The 14,369-nt window shown below is 44.2% G+C and overlaps 1 protein-coding gene across 1 annotated transcript; it reads right to left on the reverse strand.

Moving 5' to 3' along the window:
• Positions 1-4,526: 4,526 nt before the first annotated feature.
• On the reverse strand, positions 4,527-13,857 carry vegfba (vascular endothelial growth factor Ba; the record flags this gene model as incomplete). Its single annotated transcript, XM_080840916.1, has 9 exons — positions 4,527-4,767; positions 5,383-5,408; positions 5,486-5,495; positions 5,770-5,856; positions 6,869-6,901; positions 7,639-7,712; positions 9,448-9,644; positions 11,254-11,296; positions 13,780-13,857. The coding sequence occupies 9 exons, from the start codon at positions 13,855-13,857 to the stop codon at positions 4,527-4,529; spliced, it is 789 nt and encodes a 262-aa protein (XP_080697042.1).
• Between the last annotated feature and the right edge of the window lie 512 nt (positions 13,858-14,369).

The raw sequence follows: 14,369 nt of genomic DNA on the forward strand, positions 1-14,369 counted from the left end.
CACCCTCTGTGGCCAGGAGGAGGAGAACAAGGAGGCAGAAAGATAATATTATTTTACACATCCTCACACTTCTCACGGCGACCCCTCGCCCCCTCCCAGCGCACTGTTGTAATTATCGACCTGTTTGTCTTTCATTACCATTAAAGCAGAGGCGAAATGAGGAGAACAAGGGAGGGATATAAAAAGGGAGGGGAGGGGGGGGGGACTTGAAATGAGAGATGAAGGAGTAAATCAAATGAACCGGAGGGTCTGGTACAGTGGGAGGCTCAGAAGGGACACAGCTGTCCAAAGCATTAAAAATGACACACCCTTCTCAAAAATAAGACATTTCCCTTTAATAGTGTCAAAGACATTGTAATATGTCACAGGTAGTTCTCGATTGTTCTCTAAGTAAAATGATATGGGAGCTTATGTACACACTGTTCACATAAAAGCGGATCACATATGCATTTGAAGACCGGCATCATTGTATACTGTAGCACAAATTGGATTTGAACGTTTGCACACACACACACACTCACACACACACACACACACACACAATGTTATGATCAAGGGCACAGATGGTGCAGCAGCAGCAGTATTCATTAACATCAGAAAACACACACACACACGTATCACACAAGACGAAATATAGGTAACACTACTGTAAAAGATCAAAAATAAGCTCTGAGCGGATTGTAGAGCTACCAGTGGTCTGTCTGTTTGAACTTAAACACTGAATTCAGGTATAGCTTACTATGCGATACATCAACACATCAACTAAAACTGCACACTGACCTTAATGGCGGGCACTAATGTTGTAATACCTACCACAGTATACTCTCTCTTCGGGGGCGTGCAATCAAGATAAGGGAACAGTACATTCATATTCTACACAGTCTGACCTAAACTGCAGCTAACTCTTACTCCACATGTCGGCTGCCACGGAATAGATCATGTCTGTTTATACACAAAAGTCTACATGATGTGCAGACACCTAGGCAAGGAGAGAGGGGGATCCCCTTGTACATTTTCTTTTTATTATATTTTTTTTTTACCAATTTTTGGAATTGCCACACAATTAAGACATTGTAGTGAGCTATGAGACTAAATAGTCTGGATGCCTTCCTTTGAAGTCGGCAGCAAAATGCCAACCTAATGAAGGGGCTGTGTCGGATGCTGGTTAGATTATCCCCTTTTTGAACTGAACCTAAGTCAAAAGTGCAAAAGTAAAAGCGGTCATTCCCAAGTCACTGGGAAAACAGAGAGAGAGAGAGAGAGAGAGAGAGAAAAGAATAGTTCTGTTCAGTGCATGGTCTAAAAATAAAACAGGGAGAAAACTAAACGTTCTAGTGTCTAAACTGCCCAATATCCATTCACTTTTGGACAACCGTTGGGCCTCTTTTAGAGGCCTAAATACCACACACCTATTGACCCTACTCCAGCCTCTGTGCTGTCAAATAATGGTGTGTCAGGGTTGTGACACTTCAGCCAAAACAAACATGGAAGAAGAAAACCAGAACCAAGAGGGGAGAGATACACGGCATCCACGGTGTCTGGTCCGCACCTAAACAGCCAGTTTAAACATGAATGGGCACATACTGCCAGCACTGGTATGTGCGCACACGTATGTTCTGATGTGGAATGTAAAGAGCAACGCAGAGCCCATTACACAGGGGTATTGGTCAAATTAGTAACTGTCTCTGGCTTTTCACCCATGGGCACCAGAGAATCCATGAGGAAGCTCCACGATGTCACATTTGCATCGTCAATGCTGGGTCCAATGCCTCTGTTTAAGAACAAAGAGGTAATGTAAAATATTGCTAGGATTAAGGTGACAGACTAAAGTTTGGCTATGAACTCATGTGAGGAATTCAGTACTTGCAGAATACCTGCCTTTGAAACAGGGTTCCACCACGTATATGGTTTTATAACAATAGGCACTACAAAATGTTTGACGTTAACAAAATATACTAATATCTATGCAACTGTAAATCTTTAAAATATTAACTACAGTTAAATCACAAACTGCTATATGTATAAATGTATAACTTGATAATGGTCCTCCATGTAGAACACTGATTGATTGTTGGTTGTCACAGTAGCGGATATATTCACAAATTCACAGAAATAATGCATAGCTCAATATAAAATGCAATAAAAAAAATAAATATATTAAACTCCAGATAATGTACAGTTGATCCAGTCCACCAACAGTATGCTCACAAAACCATCAGGGCCACCAAGGTGAATTTGTGTTCTTTTTCCCATACTGCTCGGAATTGATGTTTCTGTTGATTAATACACTCTACAGTTATTTCTCTTTCTCTGGCCTGCTGATCCTTCCCCTGCTCCCTTGTTTAAGTTCAGCACAAACACAGACATATGCTCGGGGGCCAAATGTGTACATACTCGGCCACCCAGCCAGATTCTATGCAGGCAGATTAACAGAAAATAAAAACAAAGAAACAAAGAAACACTGCGTGAAAAGAAACACGTCTTGGGATACTATCTGCAAAAGAACGAGGTTAAAATAACATTAGTAAAATAAAGAAATGCATATGTTGCACAAATCTAAAATGTTTCTCTATTTTCATTCTGACTACAAAAAAAGCGTATGTTCACCGGCTCATAATTAGGCAGGTATCTCTTTCTGTGTGTGTGTGTGTGTGTGTGTGTGACAAAGAGCGAGAGAGAGAGAGAGAAAGAGTAAGAGTAAGAGATTGAGAGGGGGAAAATTACTGAAAGGGGTCTGACTGAGTAATGGTGTCTTCTCTCATCACATGGTGGTTAAGATTGGGAGACCTACTCTAAATAGTTGTAATGAAGAAAGAAGCAGAAGGAATGAATCAATACATTTCAGAGGAATGAAAAAGTGAGAGTGTGTGACTGTGTCTGCATGTGTGTGTTTGAGTCACTGTGTTTGTGTGTGTGTGTGTGTGTGTGTGTGTCACAGCACCCATGGAATAAGGCCAGTTCTCCTTACTATTGACATTCCCCTCACTGCCTAGCCAGAGCTAAAGGCTCTTTCAATCCTAACAGAAAAAAAGAAAGATGGAGGGGGAAAACAAACAAAACAAAAACAAACTCAAAAGGACTCATTGATATAATCTGCGGACCCATGATAAAGCTATGAATAAATGAGCAGAACTATGGACCACACAGATATCTACTCCAACCATCCTGAGTTGAACAGCTTAAATCAGCATGGTCAGTGTATACATACATACACATTTCCAATATCTGCATTGACGAAATCTGCCATTTTAAAATCCTATATACCACAGACATGAAGCTATGCTTTCTCTCTCCCTCTCTCTTTCTGAATGTCTCTGCTGTATCTTACTGCATCACAACAGTAACCATCATTCACTACAGCCAATCTCTCTAAAATGTACAACTTAAGTTAAATGAAACTAATGACTGTTGTATGCTCAATTGTCAGGTGCCTTGTAATAAGCGAGCAGTTAACTATGTGGTTAAGGTTATAGTGAAAGCCTGTTGCACGCACAAGCATTCAAATGACCAATGGTGACCAATGGTGACAATGATTCTTACAACAGCAGCATAGGGTAACGATATAGAGTCATTTGAATTCCACAGGAAGTTATGCTGAAGTAGTTGTAGTCAAATCCAGAGATTGGATTGGATTGAATTTTTAACCTACTTTTAAAAACGTCATGCTATCCACATAAGAATGATCTTTCTTCTCCTATCTGTTACGAACAAAAATGAATTAATTTCGGGTTAGATCTGTTAAAACTGCGTGTCTGTTTTGCCACTACGGGTAATAATAACATACCCTTTCCATAGCCCTCTAGGGGTCCTGGTCCTTGGGTCTTATGCCCAGGAGACCTTGACATGTCCAGGTCATGGGAATCCTTTCCCTTTTTCAAACATTTACGTTGCCTACATCACCCTTTAACCTCATAAAGAAGCAACACCATATATTTGTCTATACACATGGTGACGTTCATTTGCAAATGCTATCAAAGCATGGACGTAGTAAGCCTGGAAGACACACACAACATAGACACAGATACATAGGTCGATTAGGGCATCTACAGATGCTGTGGTGGATGGCTTTGCTGAGTGGAGAGGGATCATGGGAAAGTGTTGTTGATCATATACGTACACTCCTTAACCCACAGTCTTCATTCACAGTCTATGAAGGTTACCGCCCTTCCACCCGTCCCTGCCACCCCCCGCTGTCCTTACAACACTTGGGTATGCACGCCCCTCTCTTCTTCTTAAAGCTATGAGGGCCAAGAGTGGTTGTACCCCGGAGGAACTGAGTGTTCATCTTCGTCATTCTCTCATCGGTTCACACCTGAAAGATAAAGAAAATGAGGGCAGACATGAAGGAAAGTATTTAGGCAATTCCATATTGGGTCCATAACATGAACTCAGGTGAAGATTAGGTCCATATCGGGTCCATAACATAAACTAGGGTTAGGGTAAGGGCGGGTAAAGGATTAGGGACACAGTTCTGTTTATGGTAACGGGGTCGGGATGAGAAACGGGGTGATGTTTTGGGTGTCTGCTCAGGACTCAGACTGGTGTAGGTGTGACCGGTAACCGATGTCTGACCTGCAGCTGTGCTGGTTGAGTGTCTTCCCTCTGCGTGTGCAGCCCGTCTCTCTCAGCCTGCACTGGCACTCACATGACTCGGGGTCGAGGGTTCTCCAGCGCCCGTGGCAGGGGGCACACTGCACCTGCTCAGGGAGGGGAGGGGTGCTCGGCGTGGGCCTAAGGCTTGAATAACTGGTGGTCCAAACGGGGTGTCTGCTTTGGAGGGAAGATATGTCTGTGTGAGTCTGTGTGATCCCATCTGACAAGTGCCTGTTTTTATGTATGAAATAATTTCTATATACAGCCATTATAACTGACAGCAAAAATGCAACTGAAAGCTAAAGAAGTGCCGCTTATTCAAATAATAAATACATTTTAAATAAAATTGTGGTCAACATATGATCCGTTCTTTAATAGCAGTTAAACAGTCTAACTGTGAAAAGCCACAAGGCTCCCATCCTCAAAAAATTATTACCATGACTAGGTGGGAAAAATGCTGGGTGCATTGCACTGGGTCATGGAGGCTGAGCTATGCGTTGACACAGTTGAGACAGACGTGGATTTCAGAGACTGTGCTACTGAGGGTCGCAGTCCATCCAGTCCAGGACTATGAAGCGCCATCTACAGCTACTCTAATTGGTTGGTGGGGCGAAGAAGCTGTCACTCTCCCTGACTGAATTAAGCCAGGTCTGAAAGAGGAAATATACAGTCGAGTGACTTAATTAAGGGGAGAATCAATCTTTGTCTCCCCATAAGAAGTCCTCAGTCCAGCCAGCAGGGAGACAGCGACAGACCATTATAAGGGAGCAAATTAGCCTGATTTCACACCTGCCACCATCTCTATCCAAGCATGCCTGGATGATGGATAGCAGTGAGGGACACACTGTCTAAACAGACTGACCTTGGCTCGAAGCAGTCAAACGTGACTGACGAGGGACCGGCTGAATGAAAAGGCAAAAGAAAACGAAAAAGAAAAACATTTGAATTCTTTCCTTCATCAGTCTAACAGTGAAGAGGGTGAGGGGGCCTGGGGGGCTGGAAATGCCTACGTGCAGGTACACACATCAACACACACACACACACACACACACACACACACACACACACACACACATCAACACACCAGCACATTTGTATAACTAGGGCATATCTGCTGGTGGGGCTGGAGGTGTGAGCTGCCAAATACATTAGGAAGGTGAGAGGGAGTCGACGTACGTAGGCTTGATCCTCCGGTTTTTCTTTCGTCTCGATTTTCCACGCTCCCTCTTTCTGTCTTTCCGTGTCGGCCTGTGATCTTCCTGCCTTTAAAGGACACAAAGACTGACACTTTTAAAGGTGCTGTGCCTGTCGCTGCACGCAGAGATTACACTTGCAAAGCACAAAAGATGCTTTTTAAGAATCCTTTGAATCCTGTACATCATCAAAGTGTCATGAGGTTTTGGGAGTACATTCACATGATTGCAGAAATGTGCTATTCAGAGCCAAAAAGAGGTGGAAGAGTTTCGTGATTTATCTCCTCCTATATACATGCATTCGCTGCCTCAGTGACTTCTAGTCAGCTGGGATTTCGTAAAAGCTTGTTTCACCCACAAAAAAAACTCATGCATCATTCCGCTGGAGCCCTCTCTCTCTCTCTCTCTCTCTCTCTCTCTCTCTCTCTCTCTCTCTCTCTCTTCCTCCTCCCTCTCTGATTCAAGTGATTCTCCAACTTTTTTAGGAGCCCCTAAGAGGCCATTGGCCTAATTAAGTAATAAAATGGACGTCCTCTTTCCCAACGCAGGAGACTTTGACACCCATCCAGAGACTCCAGACACTGGCCAGCTGGCCTGCCTGCCAGGATCAGAGAGGTACTGTATAATGGGGGCTCTCCACACAAAGTATCGAAGAACGGACTACGGAAACATTAGATATGTAAATTAAATTATAACTATTTTCCAGCACATTCCAGTTTACATCGGGTTTGCTAGATTGGCAAGCACTGTGACATCTTGTTTTCTTCCACCATGAAAACCCCTCCTTGTCGCACACTGCAGCGTAAGACATCGTAAGATAAGATTAGAGGGAGCCAGTGTGTGGTTGTGCAGGTAGTTCCCTTCACTCACGGTCAATTAGCTAAATGATCTCCGCCATCACCATGGAGTCGCAAACAACAGTGAGAGGGAAGGCATGGAGAGAGAGAGAGGGGCAGAGGAATGGGGGTAAGAAAAGAAAGACTACAACAGGCAGAGAACAAAATGTCATGATGTTATCTGGTGACTGGGATTTAGAGTGGGGGACAAAAGCAACATCTCTTACACACACAAACACTTAGTACCTGGTCGGGGGGGTGTGCAAGTCTGATTTTAGCCTGCAAAGATCCAGACAGAAAGAGAAAGAAACAGAAAGAAAGAGAAAAATGTAGACATGATAAGTTAGGCTTGGAAGGTAACAGAAAAAAGAGGTTTGGCCATCATATAGCATAAATCTACTCATGGAAGCAGCTTGATAAATGAATGCAGTCAGACTCAGGGTCACATTGACTGAACAATAGCACATTGTCTTTACCTTGCTCACTTTGCCTTCTAGAAGACCTAGCTGTAGGAACAGCATAAGAAACACAAGCTAGGATGATTATATTGGGATTTCACGAGAAGTCCCCAAGTGAGATATAGTCCTGTGCTGTGCATGGGAGAATACAGTCTACTGAGTGTCATTCAAACCCTGGGTTAAACCCTAATCCCCACCCTGAAGCCCTGAATAGCCCTTTGAGATGATGCTCACAATGACTTATAATAAAAATCAGGCTGCGGGCCAAATAGGGGCGTTCCTCTCCGTTTCTGTACAAAACACATGCTCCAGAGGGACTGAGAGGGGAGGTCAATATGCATATGCAAAGACGAGAGGGAAAGATACTCTCCATGGAGTGGCCATGGATTGACTGTATTGGCATAATAAGCGATGGTAGAACCGCCATCTGCGGCAACCTATTTAGGGACAGACAACTTTTATGAGAATGTATGCATGTGTGTGTGTGTGTGTGTGTGTGTGTGTGTGTGTGTGTGTGTGTGTGTGTGTGCGCATGAGGATGTGGACATGCATGCTCACCTGCACTCACACTGACTGTGCTCGGTGAAGGGGAGCTGGACCATCTCATGCTTGATGTATGAGGTCCTCATCAACTGCAGAGATTGGGAGGGAGGGAATGCCACAGTCACAAATCACCATTGGGGCTGAACGCACTGGCGTGCATAGTAATGACAGCATATTTTATTCACCAGAATGTTCTATACATACAAGTACGTGCAGAAGGTCCAGCTCCTGTCCATTACAGCTCTCACACTTTGACCTTATCAAAGATTTATGGCTCGTAGTCAGGCTGCGTGTGTGTGTGTGTGTGATTGTGTGTGAGTGTATTGGTGGGAGGAGTGGGGTGGGCATGTTTTTAGAGAGTGTGAATACTGATTTTTAAGGTGTTTGTGTATAGAGGAGAGACAGACTGACATAGAGAGAGAGAAGAGAGAGAGAGAGAGAGAGAGAGAGAGGTAAATAAACAAGGGAGAGAGAGTGTATATAGCTTCTTACCTTCATAACCTTTAGGTTCAGCCCTGTGTTTGAACATTGGTGTGGAAAGTTTATGAGGGTGTTTGTGAGTTTCTATTGCATGTTGAAGTTTACTTGAGCGTGCACAGATCGGGCAGACGACGTGACAAAAAATAATATTTTAATTCAATTCGGGCGGGTGGCGGTTTACCCAACGAAATTCAAAATATCTACACATTGTTAAATATCGTTACCTACATCCAAGCACATTTTGAAATAATCCAATTTTCATCAGGCAGTACATTGGCCTAGTTTCGTGTATGCATACAAAGCAAGCAAAGGAAGCAAAAAAGTTTAAATTAAGTGACGATTCTTTCTATGTCGCGTCTCCTTGCAGCGCCGCAAACCTGCAAGCTATGAGTCAGTTGTCAGTATTGGAAGAAGCCTTAACGTGTCGTAGATGAAACTGCCTGGGTTATTTAGTTTCGTTAGGCTATTAGCTATATTTTAAAACAGCCAGTCATTGTAGCCTACCACTCGTGGAATAAGGAATTTCAAAGAGATGATGGAGTGATTTGACTCAGAAGTGACATTGGGCATTTGCAGCGCGAGATGTTCAGAACAAGTTAAACTTCTAGCTCAGTAACATCAACAGCTAAGAAAGAAGGTAAGAAAAATAGTCGGAAAACTTTGATTTGCAAGGCAAGCAGGCAAGTGTTGGGGTTGTTACAGTATATAGCCTACAATGCGGTGACATTTCGGAATAAATAGGCTTGTGTCGTCGTTTCCTTAATATGCTTTCTTTCATTTTGCAAAAAAAAAAAACAGTAGGCTATATTACCATATTAAAATGGTGTGCCAAATTGCGTTTTATTACAATGATAAACAATTGTAGGCCTACTAGTCTATGGTAAGGTCAGGTTTGCCGATGTGCTTGGCTATTTATTTATTTTTCTCCCTGTGCATCGATCGGAGACAGACGTCACTTCACTGATAATATTCTGGGGATAGGCTACAACATAGGCTATCATACTATGGACTTTATTCTTTAAATATCTTTGAGGCATTGGATCAGTCTCCTTTAAAGAACAGGCAAGAACTTTCTAGCCTCGCGTCAGCAGCTCCTATACCTAAAAACAACAGGCGGATGGCGGACGGATGCGGTTTTGAAAATTGGTCAAAAAAAATTGGTGCAGATGGATGGCGGACGGATTATGCGTTTTGTGATGCGGTTGCGGATGAAATAATAGCCCATCCGCGCATCTCTTGTATGCGAGGGCACCTCTGTTTCTGTATGTGTGTGTGTGTGTGTGTGTGTGTGTGTGTGTGTGTGTGTGTGTGTGTGTGTGTGTGTGTGTGCGTGAGCATCCATACCTCCATGGTGAGCGTGTGGGTGTGCGAGGGCACACACTCCAGAGCCTCGTCCGCACAGCAGCCTCCGCAGCGGTGCACGGGCACGCAGGAGGGCAGGAAGAGGTGGTGTGTCTCCTCCGGGAACTCCCGCCACACCTCCACCAGCACCTCCCGCGGCTGGCAGCTGCTGCGCTGGTACACCTCCATCCACTTCACCACTGGGGGGAGAACACAGGGAGAACACAGGGGGAACACAGGGGGAACACAGGGAGAACACAGATGGACACAGAGAGAACACAGGGGGAACACAGGGAGAACACAGGGAGAACACAGATGGACACAGAGAGAACACAGGGAGAACACAGGGGGAACACAGGGGGAACACAGGGAGAACACAGATGGACACAGAGAGAACACAGGGGGAACACAGGGAGAACACAGGGAGAACACAGATGGACACAGAGAGAACACAGGGAGAACACAGGGGGAACACAGGGGGAACACAGGGAGAACACAGATGGACACAGAGAGAACACAGGGGGAACACAGGGGGAACACAGGGAGAACACAGGGAGTCAGCGGGAGAACACAGAGAGAACACAGGGAGAACACAGAGAGAACACAGGGAGAACAGAGAGAGAGAGAGAGAGAAGGAGAACACAGTGAGAACACAGGGATAACACAGAGAGAACACAGAGAGAACACAGAGAGAACACAGGGAGAACACAGAGAGAACACAGAGAGAGTGAGAGAGAGAGAGAGAGAGAGAGAGAGAGAGAGAGAGAGAGAGAGAGAGGGAGAACACAGGGAGAACACAGAGAGAACACAGGGAGAACACAGGGAGGACAGAGAGAGAGAGAGAGAGAGAGAGAGAGGGAGAACACAGGGAACCAGAGGGAAAACACAGGGAGAACACAGGAAGTCAGCGGGAGAACACAGAAAGTCAGCGGGAGAACACAGGGAGAACACAGGAAGCCAGAGGGGGAACACAGGGAGAACACAGGGAGAACACAGGGAGAACACAGGGAACCAGAGGGAGAACACAGAGAGAACACAGGGAGAACACAGAGAGAACACAGGGAACCAGAGGGAGAACACAGAGAGAACACAGGGAACCAGAGGGAGCCAGAGGGAAGGACAGAGCAGAGGATAGGAGTAAGGAAAGGGAGAGAGTGAGAGTAGAATGGTACAGAGTATGAGACAAGGTGAACATGGGTTGCAGGGGAAAAGAGTGTGTAAGTGCATAAGAGTTTATATGTATGCGATTGTGTGTGGATGTGAGAGAGCGACAGAACGAAAGATATGGAGAAAGAGGGAGAGAGGGAGAGAGAGAGAGGCAATGAGAGAGAGCGGGAGAGAGAGGGAGAGATAGAGGGAGACAGAGAGAGGGAGAGAGGGAGAGAGAGAGAGAGAGAGGTTATTGAACATATATCAGGGCAAAGGACCATGGAAAACTGAAGGGCAAGAAAATGTTTTGCATCTCTTGTGGCTGCTTCAAGCTTGCTAACTTCCATTGGCCATAGCCATCGTTAAAGTCCATCTCCTTCCAAGCGCTGTGTGTACTCAAAAAACGGAAGGCAGGGATAGCAGTCTATTTGAAAGTGTCCTGATTGGTTCAAAGAGCTCCACTGTGTTCAGTTTTAGCTGCTGATTACAGAGCCGTGTAGAGTTCCACATACAGAGAGAGCATCTATTCTAGTAATAGGTTTCAAGGATGTACAGGCAGTTAGTACAGACATTATTTAAATGTGCCGCTGACAACAGCTATATTCTTCATCCATCTGATCCTTGAATAAGCATTTTGTGTCAAACAAAAAGAATAGCTACCTTCTCTGGATCTGTGGGGTTCTGTGGGTTGCCACTGTGTTACCTGTAAGAAAAAGACAGGAAGAAAATGTTAGGATAAAAAAAGTTCACTACAAAGGCAATGTCATATAATTTCAACACGCGTGAGGTGCTATTTAAATGTGACCTCTGTGTAGACTGTAAATTCCACTCATATTTGAATCTCAACTTGGTATCATTGGCCAAGCGTGAAAATTTGGAGTGCACGCCCCCACACACACACACAGAAACACACAGACACTCCTTGGCTGGATACTATTAGGTCTGGGCTTTAGAACAAGGTCACTGTCAAGAGAATGTAGACTTCGCTCCAAACTCTGCCCCTCTCCCCCTCCCTCTCTGTCCCCTTTGGCCAGCTTTGGCTGTGCATGTTTGTGTGTGTGCATTTGAGATTTTAAGAACTGACAAGTGACAACTATATTCTTATATACTATATGCCACGCACATCTATAGTATATATATACACGCGAATAAATCAAAACAATTGAGCAAACAACTCAAGGAGGATATCAAGTGCACATGTGAGAGCGGGAGGAAGAGTGAAACAGGGAGGGAGTGTTCTGGGGAGGGAAAGAGCCTAAGAGGGTGGGAGAGAGTGAAAGATTATTTTAAATTCTCACGTGACTCTTGTGTTTCCTTTTTCAGGTATACACAGTTTCAACATGTTATTGAACACCAAGGTTCTTAAAAATGAAGGCTAGGTCAGCCTGGCTGCCAGCAAACGAAGTGGGTGTTCATGTTGTAATATGAGGGAAGGGGCAAATCATTTCTACACCACCGCCGCACACACACACACACACACACACACACACACACACACACACACACACACACACACAAACTTCACTGCCATCTGAACTACTGTGAAATACAGGGCCAAGTTCTAAGCTCAAAAGGAGGCTGGCACTACAACGGACAGGCGGACAGGCACACACACACACACACACACACACACACACACACACACACACACAAATCAAAGTAGTGCCAGCTCTTGCAGCAGAGGCAGTTGCTCTCTCGAGGCTTCTCTGCGTCAGCTCTAATCGGGCCCCTTTGAGGTTTGTGATGAGCCTCCCTCTCATTCCCCGCAAAGCTGCTTTCTCAACATCACTGGCATGATCCTCTCCCCTTCTCCCCATGCTGATGACACCCAAGTAGCACAGGCACAGTGACTCTAACGGCTGTGCTTTTCCAGTGCCACATTTCTATTAAACAATCGTCTAGATGTGCTTCTGGCCTGAGTGTATGCAGTTGACATGGCGTGCAGTGACTGGAGTATTCTGTACACAGTAGCCAGCAAGGCACTCAGTGGACTCACAGACTCTGACATCATCACCGAGCGAAGACAACTCCCTCTCGTGAGTCATTGGCAAAAAGTGGCACATACACACATGCACAAGTAAATACATCCACACACACGTACACAGAGCAAAGCACCATGACGTGTGCTCACTCAGACCAAGCACTGGTGCGAAGCAACATCATTTAATATACTGCCAGGGCTAGTGCAAAGCCAGTCAATTAATAAACAACAGCGGCATATTGTAGCTTTGTTAGAATCATCTCATGTGTTAAGCCTCGACACTGTGTGAGCATAAAAGTGCATAGGTTCCCATTTCAGCACAACACATCACTAAGACAACAGAATGTGTGTGATGTCATCCATCCCACTGTTCATGTGATTCTTACATTTATTTTTTCTCCATCTCAGTATATTGTGTATTTCACCAAGGTGTAACAGCCGCCCAGATACAGGGGGAAACAAATTATAGTTATATTAATTAGAATTAGAATATAATGAATAGATACTGTCGTCATATCAACAGGTTCAATACAAAAGAACATTACTAATATTTTGAACATAAGCCAATGTAGCAATAATTGAATAAGTATGTATTCCATCCAAAACACTGGATCACTATAATCTAACATAACTACAACACATATTTCCGATAACTAATAAGCTAATACTAAAAAACTAATGTATAAACTACTTTGTGTAGCCTTTTATGCATCGTATAGGCTATTGGTGAAATTGTCGTGCACATGTCTCAGACGAACAGTTTTTTTCCAGAGAGAGAAAAGTCGCCTGTGTCTTCAGTTAATTATGTACAGTGAACCCGCACAACCTCACTCCTAATAACATCAGATGTCTAATGGTCGGTTTGAACGTTCACCGATTTGTGACCTCTTCTGTGCTTACGCCTTTAATATGAGCTGGAAAGGCAAAGCCTTCTGTGACGCTAAATATGGGATAAAACCTTTGAGACAAATGTCAACGACCGCCCGGCCAAACATTTAAATAATAAACGTGGAAAACCCCTATGGTCTCCGCCAAGTGCTAAACATTACACCCAGCGAATGCGTAAAATTAACCTAGGTTCAAGAAGTCGTCAGAGTCCGCTAGCGCAACTTGATATCAATCGGGAGGTCGAGCCGGTTCGATTAACAGGCGTAGCCTTCCAGAAAAAAAGAAATAGAGAACATTTAAAAATGAATCATACATACCTTAGCACAACACATGGGTATTCTTGTGAGAGAAACAAACTGAAACACTCCAAGGATAACTTGCAGTCTTGCTCCCATTATTAAGTTTTCCAAAGACACGGGAATAGTTCTGTAAATTATAGAAGGTTCGATGTCCTCTTCCTTGAATTCTTTCCGTTTGTCTAAAAACACCAATATGTCTCTAAATCCATTGTTCCCAGTTTAGTACAATGAGTAACCTAGTAGGTGAAAGCCGTGATAATTTGCTGTGTAGGACCTCTAAATGCTGAGCGGTCACTGCCCCCATCATGGCTTTGCATGAGTCTTAAAAAGATGGACTGATTAGTCTATACGAACTTCATGGGGCTCGATTTCCCCTACCTGTGAAGAGTGGCTAAGGCCTACCTGAAGACTACGTTAGGTTACAACTAAGTAGTCAGCTTTGGTATCGTTACCTAAAATCATGCGTTTAAAATGCTTTAATTTAGGGTGCCAAGTATGTAGGATAGCCTACACAATATACCTTAAAATGACTCACTAAACTAATGTGGTCGCATAAATCAAATGAGTCCTCCGTAGGCTATTATTCTGTCATGAAAGAGTTTTTGTTA

Source organism: Sprattus sprattus (assembly GCF_963457725.1).
Source record: "Sprattus sprattus genome assembly, chromosome: 6".
Lineage (NCBI taxonomy): Eukaryota > Metazoa > Chordata > Actinopteri > Clupeiformes > Clupeidae > Sprattus > Sprattus sprattus.